The following is a 19,653-nucleotide window of genomic DNA, read 5'->3' on the forward strand; positions in this document are numbered from 1 at the left end:
CTGAATGTTCTTTAACCCTTCTCTTATTTCATTATATGCCTTTGTTCCTCCTCATACTTCCATACCTTTCACATTGCTTTCACTTGCTTATTGTTTATTTCACAATGCTAAGAGATCCCTAAGGTCTGTCTACACTAGAGAATGTTGATATTGCCACGACTATGTTGCACCACTGTTGAACAAGTTTGGATAATGCCTCAATCCACACCATGACCAGACCCAGGAACACAAGACAAACCAGTAAAGGAAGAGATTAATAGTCTTTCCATTTGGGTCCCTATAGTCCTGTTACCCACCTATCAGGAAGCTTGTCTTCAGTGCACTCAGTCTAAAAATACTCTCATCACTTGGCAGTCCTGCAAGCACTGATCTGGGCTTCTTTACGCTAATATGCATTGTCCAGTTTGCTGGACAGAATTCAATATAAATCATTCCAACGTTTACACATGGTTTTATTATAAAAGTTAAATTTAAAACAACAAATTCTATACATGCTAAACAGTAGACCAGTCTCCTTTACCAGTAAAAGAAACCAGTAGCAATAAAATTATATTAAACTCCCTAAAACTTTCTGATATTTAACACTTAATGTAAGTTTGAAACAATAAAAAGGGCTTTTGTTTTAGTATGGCTTCTGACAGGCCTGATCTTCACAGAGCTATCTAAGCAGTTTCTGTCAGATGTCTCCCTTCTGAAAGAGCAGGGTTGGAAGAACATGTGTGTAATTAGCAGTGTAACTGGCCGGGGGGGGAGGGTTACTGGGGGCACCAGCCCCAGGCACTGGTTAAGTGGGGATACCAGAATAGTGGTCCCTGGGGAACCTACACAGCAACAGCAGGAACAGCTGTCAGTGTATAGGCAACCCATGTGGCAGCTGTAGCTGACACTGATGTGTGGGGAACCCATGTAGTAGTGGTGGCAGCAGCATGCAGTGTAAGGACACTAACATCAGCCAGGGTCTTTTGAATTTCTAGTAAGACTCTTCCCTCACTCAACACCCCCCTCCTATTACCACCCCCAGCCCTTGGAACCCCTGCCTTTGCCCTCACCCTGCCCAGGGTACTAAAATTCCCAGTTACACCTCTGACTACAGTGAAAAAACACAGGTACCCTCCTCAGGAAAGGGCCATCCAAATAAATACATGCATTTCTCTTACCTTTCCACAGTCTCTAAGTGTCAGTTGTCTTCTGTCCTCTGTTGTAGACCAAACATTGGATTGTCGCTACAGTAAATGGGATGGGCAGCAGAATTGGCTTTGTCTGAGAAAGGTTCCTGCAAGGCCTCCCATCTCCACTAGTGCTGGCCCTCATCACACATATCTGAGATGGGAATACAAGAGGGAAGAAAAATATTACCTTGTGCTTAGCATTTGATTATTCAGCCAAGGCTTTGGCCTAAATCTGCACAGCACTGTCATCAACTCACAAAAAGAATAAAATATCAGTAACCTTATATGAAGCTGAGAATGAGTTATTGATCTCTTGGATTCACCCCTGATTATCATGATAATTCTGGTCTTCCCAGGCTAAAGGCAGTGGGGAGATGTAGAATAAAGCCTCCCAACCATCTTTCACCATCATGGTTCCCTCTTATGCTTGTTAGTATGTGTCCCACAGGCAAGTTGGTTCAAATATCAGACTAAACCACTGTAGCTAGTATAGGTGATAAAAGAACATGTGCTTGGGAGGATCTAAAGCATAGATAGGTATAGATACCTTGGGAGCCTGGCCATGAATGGTACAGGAACAGCTGGATGGATGCTGAACCAGTTGACTTAAACTATTTAAATGTGGACACGGGGTACCATTGCAGGAACAGACATTGCAAGCAAAACTTATCTAGACTGTTTAACCATAGTACAGTGCACTCTGCTAGTGCAGACAGACCTTTAGGCTTTGTTGTGTGATCAGCCCTAGAAATATAAATGTTTTTAACTCATTGACCTAATATTTAGTTATTAGAAGATACTCTAACAACAGCCACATATGAGCCCTCCTATTCCAGGTCAAATGGATTATCTCATTCCTGGAGTGAAAGGATCCCAGACACAAAACATATTTCAGACATCTGTGAAAATGGGAGACCTAGAAGTAACTCATGGCAAGGTAAGGGTGAACTTTTGCACTGGCTACAGTCAAAACCTGCCTTGACGTCACCACCTCTATGCTGACAATTTAAATGTTCTTTGGACAGGAACATGACTCCCTAAAACTGTATACATTTTGTTATTAGCCTTGGAATTGGGATTTAACATCACAACACACTAGTATATTTTGCATTATCGCTAAAAGCAGGAACTCGGGACCCTCCAACTCCAAGAGGTAAATTATTCTAGGTCTATGGCAATGGGCCAAACTGCAGTTCTAAATAAGATTTTAGATGTTACTTTTCAGCTGTCACTTTCAAATGAGCTTTTGAGTACCTGAAACAAACATGCCTCATACATTCAACTAAGAGTGACTCTGATACAGATGTAGTGACCTGAATTCTCTGCTGTACCCATGGTGGGGACAATGTGTTAACCATTACAACAGCTCCTCAAGTCTCTGACTGGGGAGCTAGCCACAATTCTGGTAGTTCTAGTGGAGTTAAGTGCAGGCTTGGGGATGCTCTAGCTATTAGTTATCCGCTAGAAATCATTTACCAGTTGACAATTATATACTCACTCAAGCCATATATCACACCCTTATCCTTGACCCTCCACTTGACCCTTGGGGATGGGGGTGGCCTATGACCCAGTGTGTGCTCTATGCCCACTTAGGAATACATAATACTTTCTGTTTCTGTGCCACTTGAACAGAATGGGCCAGATTTTGTATTTTTGTAATAAAACATGCCACTTGGCCTACTGTGGCCAATTCACCATGCAAGTCCCTGGAATACCTGGAAAAAAACCATCAAACCAATAAAATACTTCCTTATTTTCTTTTTCTGAGAAAAATTAAGAATTTGAACCCTCTAATTGAACTGTACATGGGAGCATCAGATGGCCCTACTGTAGCTTTTCAAAGATGAAGACCAAGAGATATGTATTTAGGCACTCAAGAAGAACTGAATTCCTTCTAGAATGATCCATATTGCTTGAAATGAACTGTAAATAAGACCAAATATACTAAAATAGGACATGCTACATTTTGAAATAAGGCTTTGAGAGAGAGATTTTCAAAGGTATTTAGGTGTCTGGAAATGCAAATGGGCTACTGATGTCTAAGCAGGTTATGTGTCTGCCTTCCATTGACTCCAATACCTAGGCACATTTGAAAATCCTACTAGGTCCCAGCTGTCTTTTCCAGTACATAAATATTTTTGCAATTCTGTCTGTAAGTATTTTAGTCTGAGGGCTATTACACTGCTGTTTGTCAATGTCCAAGTCTGTTGTATTAGTTCATTAGTAAGATCCAGGTTGGTCTTTTCTCTACTAATCAGGTAGGGGAGTAACAGAAATGGAAGCATTGCTTGTCTTCTTGCACTGGCTACCCATATCATGGGCAAGTAACTCCTTAAGGACTTCTATACTCAATTCCTGCACATAGGGAGAGGAACAGTTAGAGCTTTTGTCTCATCCCTCACTCTTTGGCCACTGCAGCTGTACTAGGGAACCAGATGCTCCTTCATTTTTAGAGCCAGTTCATGGTAGCTTCTCTCCCCATATTCACGTCCAGGTTCAGCATGATGTCCAATTCACTCCTGGGACAGTGTAAGTACACTCTGTCTTAAACACAAGACAAGATAACAGTCTTGTTTTAATGAGGGTACCACTCTCATTAAATAATTCTACCAATTAATTCTGTCTGCTCTTTCAGCTCTGAGCCAAAATTCTCACAACTTACATTGGGAAATGTATAAATTTATAGTAACAGTACTGGATCTATTGTTTGTCTTGATACAATTTTAGCAACTATGTGACAATGGGCATATTTACATTTGTGTATATGTTCTAAACAGGGGTGGGTTGTTAATGTTTAATGATGCTGAGGTCATAATTTAAATTCAATATCCTGTGATAAATATATGGAAATTATCTTTATCTTTCCATCCAGCATTCTACTCTTAATAATTTCTAAAAATAAATTCAACCAGACAATTGATACATTCTGAATGCCCAATTTAGATGCATGCTGAATTTCTTGGTCCTCTGAACTGACTATGTATCATAGCTAGAGCAAAATGGAATGAAACTGTTAAGTCTCAGGAGAATCCTTGCCCTGTATAGGGAAGTAGGCCCAGAGCTGACTCCCATACCAACTACTCTCAACCCTTTGGATACGTGTTCTTGGCCTCTCATGCTAGTGACTGCAGTCCTACTCAAAGCACGTCAAATGCCAGAAAAACATACTGTAGCCTCTGTCTGCTGTGTGCCTGGTGGCACGCTCAAGTTTGGTCATGCCTTATTAGAACTACTCTAATGGCAGCAACATTACTTTTTTCTGGCATTTGGTGTGCACAGAGTGAGAGTGACTGGGTGGAACATGTTTTCACAGAGGCAGCATGGTTGGATGTGGTCTAAACCTGTGGTCCACACACCCCTGGGGGGTTGCAGCTTGTCTAAGGGGTCTGCAAATGATAACTATGATCAATCAAAAGTATGTGAATACCAACCACATTTACAATTCAGAGGGGTCCACACGTCCATTTGAAAATTTTTAGGGGTCTGCAAATGAAAAAAAGGCTGAAAGCCACTAGCCTAGACATACTCCTAGTGTAAGTAGGGAGAGGGATGCTTAAAAAATGGTCTGGTTAAGGAACCCAGTTGTAGTAATATATATTAGAACTGCTTCTCCATACTTCGATGGATTTGATAACAGGCTTCCAATATCTGAAGGGTGGTTATAAAGAGGATGGTGATAGACTATTCTGTGTAGCCTCAGGGGACAGGGAAAAAAAATAATACTGTTGGTGATGCAGGATCAGGAGGCTAAAAGTTTTCCCTGGAGGTCTTCTTCCATTGTTGCTGAGTAGAATGTAATGCAGAATAAGGAATCTGGTTCTCAGTGGGCACGTCTACACCTGCATTAATGCACCATAGCTACTGCTCATTAAGTTTTGTACTGGTAATAACAGGTACTGACTAAATGTGCAGTACCTGGCGCTACTGTACAGTAGCACTGGTGCATGTCTTTTAAGCGATGCTAATGCACAGTAAACTAATTCTAAAATTAGCATGGCTTTTTGCCATCATGAGCTAATTCACGGTAGAATTAATCTACTGCACATTTACCATCTTGTGTAGATGCACCCAGTGAAGCCCCAGAAGTTTGTAAAAGCCTGATCATTTAAGGAGCCTCAGTCCCTCAAGGTGAAAGGCATCCTCAAGTCCCATTGAATTTAACACACAATTTAGCTGAAGTATGCAGACCCTCACAGAACTGGACATTAGAATCATAGGAAAATATGGCTTTAGGAGCTCATCTAGTCTAATATCCTGCTCAAGGAAGGATCTTCCCTGCATCAGCCATTCCTGACAAATGTTTGTGTAACCTAGGGTTGTCAAACTCATTTGGGCCCTGGGCCATGGACTCCCCCCAAGCTGGATCTGTGGGGAGCCAGTGGCAGCCATGGCAGGTCCAGCGGCAGCAGCGATGGGGGTCCAGCAGTGATGGTACAGGTCTGGGGCCACCAGTGTAAAATATATTTTATAAAAAGATTTAACTGTCATGTTAAACTGTCTGTGGAATGGTTCATTACCTTGAAATTACATCTCCTTGTTTTTATCTGTTCTTCTAATGCCTGCCAATGTGAGCTGACTTAAAAAATGTGGGGGAATCTACCATAGTTGCCAGCTCTTCTGGTTTTAATATGAATTTCAAAATATTCAGCATTTTTCTTACAGGCCTAGCTCCTGGAGGGTTATGATTGGGTGAGACTTTCAGCTTTGGTTTTTTTAAAAGTATTTTTCTAGCCCTTAGAGTTGCAGAGAAATAGATTGAAAATGTGACTCAACTGTTTATCGTAGACATTCAAATAAAGACAAATAGACCTTTTTTTTTTTAAGTTTTACGATTGTTGAACAGTTGAGACTGGCAATATGGCTATTTTGACAGGCTGGGGAATGAACATGCTCATTCTTGGAATGCTGTACACATAGCTTTCAATAATGAACATGAGCATTCTTGGAATGCTGTACACATAGCTTTCAAGATGTTATTTCCTCTCCCTTTATCCTTTGATCTCTTTCAGGTAATATAGGAGGAAACAGAAAGAAGGTCAGAGGCAAAAGATTTAGGCCACGGTCTAATTCAACTGAGTAAGTCTGACCCTCTAGCAGCAAAGCAGAAAACAGCATATAAACACATGCTGGTTTGATATACATTGGGAGTATGTTAAAGTAGATGCTATAGACGTTCTATGTGGCCCATTCAGAGTATTGACTGACAGTCTGGTAAACAGTTTAACCTCTATTTTTCATTTTTTAAAATTAACTATTAATTTTCTTTTTAATATAGGCTTCTTCACAAGTGTGCCCATAGCAATCCCCATTGATGGTGACACCTGGCACCATCACAGTGGGCTGTTGTCTACAGTAAATTACCACTGCTGAATATATCTTGATGCAGTAGTGGAATTTTGATACCTTGTTTTCCATTCTCTGTCTTTACCCTGAGTGCAACCAGTGCACTATATCCTGCTTCACCCAGGAACACAGATTTCTATCTCTGAGTACTCAGCTAGTGATTTTAGGAAACTAATCTAACTGATTTGAGAACATGCTTACAGTTTATTGTTCTGAGTTGTCAAGTTTGAAAATAAATGATCTTTTGTAACCTCTGGAGTCAGAACAACATAAGGGTGTACCAACAAGGAGCTTTATCTAACATGCCATGAAGTTGGCCAGAGCCCCTCTATTGATGTCAGTGGGCTTTGCATGCAGTCCAATATGGTTGCAATAAAGAAATTAAGACATATATGCCTTAATTTAAACATTATCAATGGAGTCCATCTGTAAAACTCTCATCTGTAAAAGCTCCACAGATACATTTACAAAATTATTTAAATTGGTTGTTCAATATATTGAAGAGCCCTGTCCTTGCTATTTACCTGAAATATCCTCTTTAAGCTTAGCCAGACCATGCTATATGAATGGATGATGAATGCTTGGAACTGTAACCCCACAACTTGTCAAGCATTTCCCACTGGATTTCTCTTAATGCTGTAGTACCACTGAAGAATTTCCACTTTTCTGTCAGTGATGGTACTGGTTACTCCTCCTCCCCACATTGCCAGCAGTAATGTTTGCACCTTTATTGGGTTTGGTAGCATCCCTTCTGGAAATGAATAGGGATAATTCCTCTCTGTACCCTGCCTTTTCCTGCTCAAGGATTATTCTAAAACCCAAGTCTTCCAAATTCATTATAGTGTTCTTAAATATGTGGGTTTACATAAGGTTCATGTAGGAGAACTCTGTTACAAATTATAGAAAATATAGCTTGATGTACATAAGTAGTTAAAATACTGCATGGTCAAGAATGGCAACATTAAACTAGTAGTAATAGTCCTAGATTCCTCAGAGTTTATCTTTTAAGTGACTAGCACTCCTGTGCTTCTCGTCTCAGTGCTGATAAACTCTAGTTGGAATGTTGTTATTTCGGTTCTTTTTGGTTGTCTTTACTTGCATGAGACAATTTGATAAGAGCAAAACTAGCTTCTTAATGAAAGTGCTTAGAGTACAGATGGGATAGAAAGCCCTTCTGTAGAAACTTGTTTTGGGCTCTCTCTTGTTTTCTAATTATACTTTTTTTTAAGCAGGCTTAGAAACCTCAGTGCCAAATTCAGACCTCACATACCTCTTATTCAATGGAGCTGTGTTTGGTTACACCATGGCTGAAATTGGTCTATAAAAATTAAACCAAATAAACCTTTTTTGTTTACTTTAGGATCAACCCAGCCATGTGGGAATGCTAGAGTAGGAAGAGAGGGTCAAAATTGATTTAACTCCTCTTCTGTTTATATAATATTCCTTACTGTAACCTAGAATTTCTTTCCTATCTAATTCTCTCCTTTCCTCCTTGCTGCTTATTCTGTCATAAACAAAGATGGTAACAGCAAAGAGGCTGATGCTGAAGAGAGAAGACTCAAATTGCTGCTGCAGACGGCAAAGCAGCAGTCTATGGAGGGGTGGATATCATCCCTATTTCTGAAAGACATCTGCCAGCCTGGGTGGGCTAGGGAGACATCCTTTCTCTTGGTGTCTCTGGGGATGGGGGGAAAGATGACTGTGAAGCCAACCTCTAAGAGTTTGCTCTACAGGGAGATCAGCCATCATGTGAATAGGTTTCACAGCAATGAAACTGGATCCTCTACATGCAGCACTTCTTCAGTCAGTGGGGAGAAGAGAGAATTATATGGGGGCACACAATTTGATTAGAAATATGAAAACAAACCTTGAAAAAAAAAAAGACCAGGTATGATTTGTTACTAATTGTGACCAACATTTCCAGACAGCCACTTTATTAACTTTGTTAACTTCCCTAGTAAGTGAAGAATCTAAATAGTCTATTCTGAAGCAAAATACAGCATTTGGAATACTTTCCTATGTGTCCAGTAGGAGTTGAACTGTGCATACAACTGAAAGAGAAGAAGGTGCTATGCTATAGTCTCCTGCTAGAGAACAAGAGACACTGTAAATTGACTGTTAGAATATTCATGAGCCTAATTTGAGCAATATTCTGGATGTGTGCATAATTCAAGTATTTACACATGCAGTTACACAGTTAATTAGTCTCTTCTAAATTTTTGAAGCATTGAAGAGGGTTTCAACCATGTGGCTCTCGTTAATATCCAGGAAAAGGGCACAGCAAGCATCTCAGGCAACTCCTGAAAAATGTCCTGGTCAGTATTTGTGTGTGCCATAGTATGTAACAGATTGCTCATGGTTGATGTAAGGCTGCTGCTAAATGTCACAGCTCCCTGGGGACTCTAATAGCTATTTTTGTAAGGCTTTGCTTCCAGATTAGTCAAAAAACACTTGGGAGTTTTCATTTCTTTAATATACTCAGCTGGTTCAACACCAGACAATGCCAGTTTGATTAAGTGGTCTGATAGTCATAGCTTTCTGTTAAAATCAGTACTTATGATCCAAGAAAGGTAATGCAGACCTTTTGAATATCTTGACAATTAAAATGGAGACATGTGTTAAAGCATGTCCTAGTAAGATGTGTTTTGCCAATTAGCAATATTGGTTTTCTTTGTTAATTGATGTTACTTTTCCTCTAAGCGTGCATCTTCCTTATTGTTGATGTCAACTTTTTGGCTTAGATTTTCTATTATATATTGTGTTTTTGCAGCAGGGTAACCCATGCATCTGAGCCTGGGCTTTCTCTCGCCCACCATATCCCGACTCAAGGCATAAGCCAAGGGGGTTCTCCTCTCCCCCATTCAGGGAGTCGGGATCACAGGTCAGTTTCACCTGCCCCTGCATTCTGGGCTGCCATTTTATCCCATGAAAAGTCCCTTCCCTGAGTATTCAGTAGTATCACTGTGGCAAAACACCTTTGACTGCTTGGAGGTGCTCCTGCTAATGCAGCGCTAGCTAAACCCTCCTCGTTGCCAGCCTGAGGAGTAAGATCACTCTTGAACCCAGGTCGTTCGCATTATTGCATGTTGCGCTACCAGCCAAATCAAGCCATTGGTCTAGTTTTCAGACTTAGACCTAAAGGATGATTTTGTTTAAAATGAGAATTTATTATTTAAAGCATATATGGATTCCAGTAATGATGGATAAACAAATGACCACAAATAGCAATCTGAGAGCTTTCTTATGATATCATTCAGTGGTCTGCTGAGATGAGATGTAAATCTTTCAATAGTAAATACATTGGAAGGAATGGGAGTTACCTGTATGTGATCAGGCCCGGGAAGCTCACAAACTCTAGTTTATAACAACTGCATGCTTTGTTGCCACATTACATTTTGTTTTCTGATTAAAGAAGCCAGATTGGGAGTGTTTCATGGTTACCAAAAGACTCCTTCAAATAAAAAAGTGCAGGTTAAAAGTTCTGCAGCTATGTCTGATTCCCCAGGAAATCTGTAGCCACATCAGCAATTAAAACTGCATCATAAGCATAAGCATTAGTTTCTAATGACATTGGCACCAGCCTGCTGCTTTACTAGTTCTTTCTCTGTGGCTGCACCACTGCTTTTAACTTTTACTTTTTCCTAAGGAAAGCATAAAGCACTCCTGGTTTCACTCATTTTTAAATAAGAAAGCTGATTGGAAGCAATTGTGGCTGCAGCTGAATACTTTGTGAAAGCTGTTGCTGTGCTTACGCGGGGCGGGGAGAAGAAGTTCCAGAGCAAAAAAGGAGGTCTATGGAGTCCAAAACTACTCCAGGCTTTAGTCTTCGACTTGGTTTGAAATATTGTAGTGTCATGGTTGTATTAAAAAAAATGAAGAAAACTTTACCCAACTTTATTCACCTGAGCAATCCCTTGCAGGACTTGTTCAGACATGTGGGATCAGTCCTAGAACTGTGCACATGAGTATGTGTTGGGAGATCCAGCCATTAGGATATTAAGTAACTAAGAATTTGCATTTTTTTAATTGTCACATTTCATTACTGTTTCAGATTGTGCTGGTCCCTATTATGTAAAGGAGGTGATTAAAATAACTGATTCAGCCTGGTGGTGGTCGTGCCAGAAATGCAGAGCTTAAATTGTGCCAAACAGATAACTCAGTTTATACATCACCCTTTATTATTAATGTTATAAAGGGAGTGGAGGAAAACCCCCCCAAATAAGTAAGCTTCCTATTTGGGCATTAGGGAAATCAGTTATAAAATGTCCTGAATATATAGAATACAGAATATACATATGTACTAATTCATAGAATAACTTCATGTCTTGTAATATTACTGCTAACTGTGGAATAAAATAACATTATTTCATGGTTCATTTGAAACCTGTAAGGTTAAAAATAGCTTTTTCTTTCTTTTGCTAATCAAGGTTTTCTGTTGTAAAATGTGAGACCGGTTCTGCAGCCCTCCTTGCAAGCTCCCCAGATCAAACAGCACTGTTAGAGACAAGAGGTTTTTTTCACATATCAGTGTAAAAACAAGCCATCTGCAGTGGCACAAAGTGAGATCTTTAAATTGCTGAGACTGAAATTCATCTGTATAGAGGGGGGCCAATGAAAATCCCTACCTCTGCAAAGACTAAATTGCTAGGCTGTTGGCATTCTTCCATATTTTGAAGATGTAAGAGGTGCAAAGGCCTTGTGTTCACTGCTATCTGTCTGTGTAGGAGTGAACTTTGCTCTCAGGAAATTAAATGAAAAATGTGCCCTTAAGAATTTCCAGATGACCTGAATTTGAGTCCTGGTGTTGTTCAAATTTTCTCATGCAGTTGTACACATTGCCTAGTTGTCACCCAACATCCATACTGATTTATTTGCCATATTCACTTGCATTTTGGGGATGAAGACATCCTTGCTTAGCTGTGCTATGTGTTCTCAGATTTTCTATTCTTCTTGTTCTTCTGCTTTCTCTGTTCCTTCCATTGCTTTCTGCAGGTATTTAAATCCATGGTTCAAAAGAGAATATAATGTAGCTAAGTGGGTAGAAGATGTGAATAAAAACACTGAAGGACCCTACTTTAGGTATTTTGTAAATTAATTCTATATCATTTTAAGAGTTGTTCCAGCATATACAAATATGATGGGACGTCTATCTTGTATATATCAATACAAGTTACTATAGGTGCAAAGGGCCCCTGTTCATTTGCTGCCTTTTGATGTCTGTTTTTTGGCTTCATGTGCAATTACAATTCTTTTTCTGAATGTTTTACTGAAGCCATTGAAAGGGGTGTTTGTAGTGCATGCATTCCCACCACCATCTATAGCTTGTAGTAGCTTTCTCATCATTTTATGCCAAGTAGTGTTTTATGGGCATGAGACATATCTACCACTAATAAAGTAGTTTTAACCTAAATAGAATTTAATTTACTGAAGCAAGTGGTTTCATAACACATTTATTCTACCCACTGTCTCTATAGTGCATACTAAAATGAAGTGAAAAGAAGAATAAAAAATAGTGGAATTTTACCCTAAAAATTCAATGGGGCTGAAATAATTAACTCTAATTGGAAAAGTGAGATGTATGAGAATATACTCTATGCTGTGACTTAGTGTTGCTACAAAAAATAGGGTTCTATTAAAAATGATTAGTTATTTTTAAAGGAAAAAATGTGAATGTGATACATAGCAAGATAAATAGACGAGTCTACATTAGGTCAGCTTCCTTTGTGCACCTGAATCAGGACATTTCTCCATGAAGTGGGCTCAGTTCTCAGTTTTCATTTCCCTGCTCCTAGGATAAGAATGAGGGAGATGCAAAGACATCTTTAACATGTTAGTGTAGTGATTCTCATCCAAAGTGCTGCATCTTGCTGGGGTGCCTTGAGATACTTTCAAGGGTGCACTTGGTGCCACACATTGTTAGCCCTGTTAGGTGTGCAAACATGATTTGTGGGTTAAACCCAGAAATTTCAGCTAGGAATCCATAGTGCTAGAAATATTGGGACCTGTTGTGTTTTTTCTGAGTTCTTTGTAACACAAGAATTGCTGTATTATTTTTATGTAGTCAAGAAATGAGTGAAAAATAAGAGCCGGCATTCTCTGGAAGGTGTCTTGAGTCCAAAAAGATTGAGAATCATTGGTCTAATGTAAAGGGGTGCCTTGTGCTATGTCTAGGGAAGTAGAGTATAGCTCACTATGCTCCAGCTGTGTTGTCGTTTAGCACCTACTAGGGGCCATGCCCATTATCGGCCCCTTATATCAAAACAAAGTCCCCTTATGCAGGAGATAGTATCTAGGTCAATTTTGCAGCCCTTTACTCTGTCAAAGTGGCAAAAGGAGATTTTAGTATTACTCAGACTCTGGTCCCTAGCCTATGTTTTCTTGTGAGAGCTAGATCACAGTTTTCATTAATACACTAGGAAGACACAAAGTGAACATGATCTGTGTAAATGAGGGAGCTCATATTGTTATTTGGGTTATCATACAGTGCTTTAGAAACCACCATTTCAATTTAGTTGAGATAACCTTTTCTGTGTTAATGTTCTTGGACCTCTGCAGTATGGTAGAAATGACGTATTAAATGAATATCAACTAAAATCATGAATAAAGGAAGTGAACTCAGAAGCCTGCCTGCCCAGCCTACTGAAGTATTTTAAATAATAGATACAAGGTTTCTTTCATTAAGTCATCTGTTTATTTTGCATTTTGAAAAGCCAAAAAGATATTTGTAGAAAAAAAGTATGTGAATTATGCTGTGAAAAAAGTACAGTGGATGCTCTTAGCTACTTAATAGCTTTAGAACTTTTATTTATTTTAGTATTAAACAATAATCAGTTTAATGTCTTGAATAAACTTTACCTTTAGATGCATGCAGGTGAATCCTAGAAAAGTCTCTTTTAATTGAAGATGTGTATCTGGTGAAAGTTTGGCTAAGAATATCCTCTTTTATATCTTTTGAAAAGAAGGTAGAGGCTATTTGTAAACTTTAGAAGAATATGATTCAGGCAGCTGAGAACCAAATTCCACAGGAAAGCACCAGAAGAAAAACAAATAAAAGTTAATATTAATTTAGGTACAAATAACAATGACTTGATCACATTTCTTTTGAGCAAACAGAATAAAATCTAAACCTAAAGTACCTTAATATACATTAAAAATTGCTAGTTTTACAGTGCTGAAGATAATTTTTATTTGTATTGTTAGTAGAAGAATTTAAACAGAAAAATGATAGTGACAATGATAGTTGAGAATATTCTAATTAATTCCCAAAAAGTTGCAACCGAGAAAGATGTTGTTTTGCCGAAGAAGCAGCTTAGCATAGCGTGGAATTGAAGATACTTGTTAAAAAATAATATAACAAATGGAAGAGATGGGACTCTCACCCCACACAAATAAAGCTGAAGTTAAAAACTGTTGAAAATTGATAAGAGAAACAAAATTTACAAATGGAAATTTTCGAGTCAGGAAAAGTGTTCTGTGTGTATTAGGAACAAAAGAGTCTTTATAATGGTTTGGGTACACGATCTGGAATAATAATGGATAAAAGATAGACAAATTCATTACATTCATGTCACAGAATGTTGATGTAACACTTTAATTTCCAACAGTAATTCAGGATGATATTATACAACTGCTACTAAAATGAGACATATTTAAATCACCAGGTCCAGATAATTTACCCAAGAACTGACAAAGCTGGAGAAAGAGCTCTCTATGTTATAAATATTGAGTTTTCAATAACTCTTGATACTCTGAGGCTATGAAGAAACTAATGTTGAGTAAAGCTAATCTTGAGTAAAGCTAATCCTAAATCTAATCCTGGGTGAAACTAATCCAGGTTATATAGAATGACCCAGGTAATTCTAAGGCTGGCAGACTGGCATCAAGCCTAAGAAAAGTAACAAACCAGTCACCACAAGATTTGATTTAATAAAAGACTTAAAGGGGGAGAAATATAATCAATATCTATCAGCATGACCATATGAAAGTAGGTCTGGTCAAATTAAGTTTCCTGTTTATAAACTGTGTATAAATTGCCATGAAATCTACACCTCCAGTTTACTTATATAACTTTTCTAAATGTTTCCTAATTGTTAACAGTTATCAAGTGTTGCCCAGCATATGGAGCTCAATCCTTCTGGCAGCTATGGAAGATAGGACATAAACATCCCTGCAGACATATTTTATTAGAAATTAGTATTTGACTGTATTACATTTACATCCACAATGTACCAAGTACTGCTCTGACATCAGTGAATCAGATTCTTTTTTCTAAAGAGCTTATATTAGATGCTAAAGAACAAGTAAAGGCTGGGGCAGAAAGTTAAAATTTGCAACTGACATTTTTAAGGATAGGGGGAATCCCTATTTGTATCAGGCATCCAAAATTTAACTAATTTTTTGAAGGAAGAGAGGATAGACATTGGACAGTCCAGGGACAGGATTCCAAACTTATGCCAGAAATAAAATGCAAAGATGTCTATTGGCAACACAGCTAAACAAAACGTTCAGGTGGATGTGGACAATAAGCTGGATATGAGTCAACAGTGTGCCCTTGTTGCCAGGAAGGCTAACAGCATACAGGGTTGCATCAGTAGGAGCATTGCTAGCAGAAATAATTCTTCCCCTCTATTCTGCACTGACGGGGCTGCATCTAGAGTACTACCTGCAGGGTGGTTCAAAAGAGGATGGAGCTAGACTGTTCTCAGTGGTGGAAGATGACAGAACAAGGAGCAATGGTCTCAAGTTGCGGCAAGGAAAGATTAGGTTGGAGACTGGGAAAAAATTTCTCACTAGGAGCATGGTGAAGCACTGGAATAGGTTCCCTAGAGAGGTTGTGGAATCTCTATCCTTGAAGGTTATTAAGGCCTGGCTCAACAAAGCCGTGGCTGGAATGATCTAGTTGGGGATGGCCCTGCTTTAAGCAGGGGGTTGAGCTAGATGACCTCCTGAGGTCCCTTCCAACCCTAATTTTCTGATTTTATGTCATTGGTAAGGTAAAGGAGGTTGAGGTATCCTAGAAGTGAAATGAATAATTAAAGAGGGCAGAATTGTGAAGAGCCAGTTAACATTGATATTGTGTGCTAAAGAATCTTTGCATACTTTCTTTTAAACCGTCAGGCTGGCCCTAAACATTTAATGGTGTGATCCTGGTGGACAGGATTCCCTTACCCCTTAGGGAAGTAGCAGATTTCTTTTTGTAGGCCACCCCAAAAAATAATAAAAGGTAAAGCAGATTCTGGTGTAATGTTCTCAAAGAAAGACATGAAACTCAATGTTCTGTTGAGTAGGAACTTGTACACGAGCTGTGGAAAACTGCAGCTGACAGTTTTAACTCTCAATAAAAAAGCCTTTATCTTCCTAAGAGAAACAACCTGTAGTGATAGCATTTGCATTTGTAGTGCAGTATATTTTCATCGTTGGCTCATTATTGTGGTCTTTGCTCAAAATAACCTTCAGAAATGTGATCAGGGCTCACCAGATGCATCTACATGTGCACTTCACTGCAGAGTAATCTAATTAGGTCTTCAGTAAAGCATCACAGTTTACATGAATTAGGGAGCAGTAAAGTAATTAACTCTACCATAGGAATAGTACTGTCTTATGGTGGAGTACTTTACTGCATTACAATGCCTGTGTAGATGGTGAGTTAGGGTGTACATTGCTCCCAGTCAGGCCGGCCAGCCAGCCAGCCAGGGGTCTGTTCTGTCCCGGCTCAAATTGCTGCTGTCCCGGGTGCACGTGTAGATATTGTGCCTGGAAGCAGTTGACTCAGATGCAAACTGTGGCAGAGTTTATCATGTTGCATTAATTGCAAATGTAGCTGTACCCACTGGCCGCGTCCAGATGAGCGTGGATGCTTGGTTCCCTGGGGACAAGTAGCAGCGATGCACCTTGTGTGTGCTACTCCAGTTTGTTTTTTTTTACCCTCTGGATATCCAGGGGGCAAAAAAACCCACGGAAAAAAAAAAAAGGAGTAGCACACACATGGGCAGCCTGCCCTTGCAGAGCGGCGAACACCTGACTGTGCGGTATGTGGCACTGCAGATGTGTTTGCGGTGCCAAATCCAATATGGCTGCGCTCATCTGGACATGCCCACTGAGTCCAGAAAATATGACTATAATAAGGAAGGAAGGCAAGGAAAAGAAGATAAGCTGTCTTCTTCCCTTTATTTTCTCTGTTTTCTCTAATCCCTCCTTCTCACTTTCTCCTCTGCTCCCCTTCTTCTGACCACTTAGGCTTTTCTTTAACATTTCTTTCTACCACCTAATACATCCCTCCCCAGATTTCCACCATCTTTATTGGCTTACTCTTTGAGCACTTCTCAGAAAAGCTATATTTATAAAGGACCATCTTCTCTCTTTTTTCCCTGTTACCCATCACACACAGTCAAACAGTTTCCTTCCTTTCTCCCCTGTTCCTTAGTCTCCTCAGTTTCTTTCAGTATCTCTCTTTTTTCCTTTTTCTTTAATATTCATTTTCTCCTCACTTCTTCATTTTCCTATATTGTGTTGCAATTGCCAGAAAGCTACGTTAAAGTAAATTCTGAAGGCAGCAAGCTGTTTGCAGTTTTTTGATCTTCTCCAGTAATGAGTTTTGATATCTTAGTTCCACTGTGAGGAAGGCCCTATCTCCCACTCGGTCAGCCTTCACCCATGAAATTTATATTTTCCATAGTACATCACTGTTGAAAAAAGTCTTTATCACGGAGAACATATGTCTTTATCACATACAAGTCTTTATCATGGACAACATGGAGAACTCTTAAAGTAGCTTCCCTCCTTTCCATGGAGGGCTTTGTAGAAGACCCTCATTGACTTCCATTTCTCTTGAGACTGTGCTGTGCATGTGAGCCAGTGCTTTAGAAATGTATATAATTCTTGAGAAATGTTATGCAGTACTGAAAATTAATGTCCCAAACCAAGCACAAGACTATTTTACAGCCTGTCCCTGGAACTAAATCTCCTCCCACTTCCAATTTTTTTCTCACCTCTGTTCCTTCCCTATCCTTGAAAAAAATTGAGAGGACAATTGGGCCTCTATACATTTGAAAATATGACCTTACCTATGTCAGAAAAAAATTAGCAAGCTCCAAATCCTTAAAGTAGCTTTACTGAAATTGGTAAATTGGGACTGGATCTAAAAATTGAAAAATAGGGGGTATTAGGTACCTAAAATACACCCTAGGTGGAATCTGGTTGCTTATGTCCAAGAATATGATTCAAAAGAAGCCAAATCTAATATGTTAGGCATTTTGGAATCCATAGGCACATATATTTTAATAAAAAATGTCAACTAGGCACCTAAAATTCTCCGATTCTGTACTCATGTTTTCCATGTATGAGTGTTTTGGTATCTATCGCTGAGCCAGTTGTCTGTTTCAAAAGAGATATTGCCTTACTTATTTAGGCTCCCAGTAAAGTTGTGTATTTCACTACTTGAGGCAGGAACCTAAGAGTAACGGACTTGAACTAACTCAAAATAAGCCAGTTTAACTGTGCATATCTTAGGGGGTTGCACTATTATAATCACTATTATAATCAGATGTAATTTTAACTGGGTTTAGTTAAACTGGTGAAGTCTACAAAGGTAAACTGGTAACTGTTAACAGGAATACATGGTACCCATCAGTGGTCTTTCCTAAATTTTGTAAGTCACATAGGAGATCCTTAGTTGTGATGATAAGGGACACTGCCACCACACTGTTGTTGGCTCCAACATTGTCTAAATGAGCCGAGCTGTGGCAGCATTCTGTTTTGACACCCAAGAAGATGATTACAAAACTGTTAGATGCAGTTTCAAATATAGAAGCAGCTCATTAACTTCCTGGTCACAGACCCCAGCATGTAAACTTTCAAATGCTCTGAGAAGTGTATGGATTCATTTTAAGTCAATAGTGAAATCTATATTAAGTCAATATTAAACTTCCTTACCATATAGCATGCAGCAATGAATGGAGCCTAATAGGTCTTGTTTTGTATTTCAAGTCTCCTATAAGGGTTCAAATGAAAATCAAACTTGAAAGTTAATGGACATGAAGCCATGAGAACCACAACCCTTAGTAAAACCTAAATGAAACCAACTGAGCCAAAGCTGCAGGTTTTCCCAGCTCCAACCCTGTGTTACCCACAAGTGTCCCTGTAACAATGTTTCCTTTTATGCTATAAATGAGAAAGGCATTACACAGTTCTCTCATTTAAAGTACATTCAAATCTGGGATACACAGCACATAAACAATTGCAAGATAGATCCTTGAGGGTCATATGTTCAAAAAAAAATTACTGCATTTTATGTATTGAAGTGGTACATAGGCACCTGGCTAGGTGCTATAATGTATTTGCGATACATTTTTCACAAACTCCCCAGGTGGTACTTAAGACTATAAGAGTGTATGGAGTGTTGTCATAAGTAGTAATAGGAATAAGTGGCCAGTGATTGTGCGGGGAGGGCATGATCATTAGGCCTGTACAAAGCAGCAGTACTTGCTTCTGATTCAGCCAATTCAGAGGGACTTGGTGATTCAAATCACTGTCCTGATTCGATTCGGCCTGTTTGGATTCAGAGATTCGGCACTGATTCAGAGATTTGGCCATAGACTATACAGGCAGTCTTCGATGACACTGGACAAAGCTCCCTTTAGCCGGTAAGTCTGTTGTGGTGGGTGGAGGGAGAAGGGAAGGGGCATGGTGGGGGGCAGGGCAGATTAATGCTACCACAGTGAGGGAGGGATTGGGGCTAGAGCTGGGACAAGCTGCCCAGTCGGCGGGACACGAGACTTGGGGAGGGCAGCTCCCACCATTGCATACCACTGGTCTGGGAGCTGCTCTTTTGGTGGCTCCTCTGGTGGCTCTCACCGCCAGCTTGGGAGGGCATGGGAGTGGGGGTGTGCCCCTGGATCTGTGCGAACCGGGCTGTGCTCCAGGAGGCAAGCCCCAGCTGCTCACCACCGATCTGCACTCTGGTGGGCAAGCCCCTGCTGCCAGGCTGTGCTCTGTGGGGTGGGCAGAGCCAGGGCTGCGCTCCAGGCTGGGGCTGGGGCTAGCCTCCTGGAGCACAGCCCTGGCTCTGCCCGCCCTGCAGAGTGTAGTCTGGCAGCAGGGGCTTGCCCCCTGGAGTGCACCCCTGGCTCCACCCACCCCGCAG

At 39.9% G+C, this 19,653-nt stretch overlaps 1 protein-coding gene across 6 annotated transcripts in view; it reads left to right on the top strand.

Annotated features, from left to right (window-relative positions):
• Window positions 1-19,653, top strand: part of ADAM22 (ADAM metallopeptidase domain 22) — a 126,279-nt gene that overhangs the window by 89,135 nt on the left and 17,491 nt on the right. For 2 of the 6 annotated variants that reach the window (XM_025208141.1, XM_025208151.1), the window contains one exon: window positions 2,006-2,106. The exons of 1 other annotated variant lie outside the window; for it this stretch is intronic. In XM_025208141.1, coding sequence (XP_025063926.1) covers window positions 2,006-2,106 — 101 coding nt within the window. Of the gene's footprint in view, window positions 1-1,204; window positions 1,435-2,005; window positions 2,107-6,178; window positions 6,246-10,563; window positions 10,735-19,653 lie in introns of those variants that run through there. 3 more of the 6 variants (XR_003094878.1, XM_025208137.1, XM_025208152.1) reach the window with 3 other exon arrangements.

This window comes from Alligator sinensis, unplaced genomic scaffold (assembly GCF_000455745.1).
Source record: "Alligator sinensis unplaced genomic scaffold, ASM45574v1 scaffold147_1, whole genome shotgun sequence".
NCBI classification, from domain to species: Eukaryota; Metazoa; Chordata; order Crocodylia; family Alligatoridae; genus Alligator; species Alligator sinensis.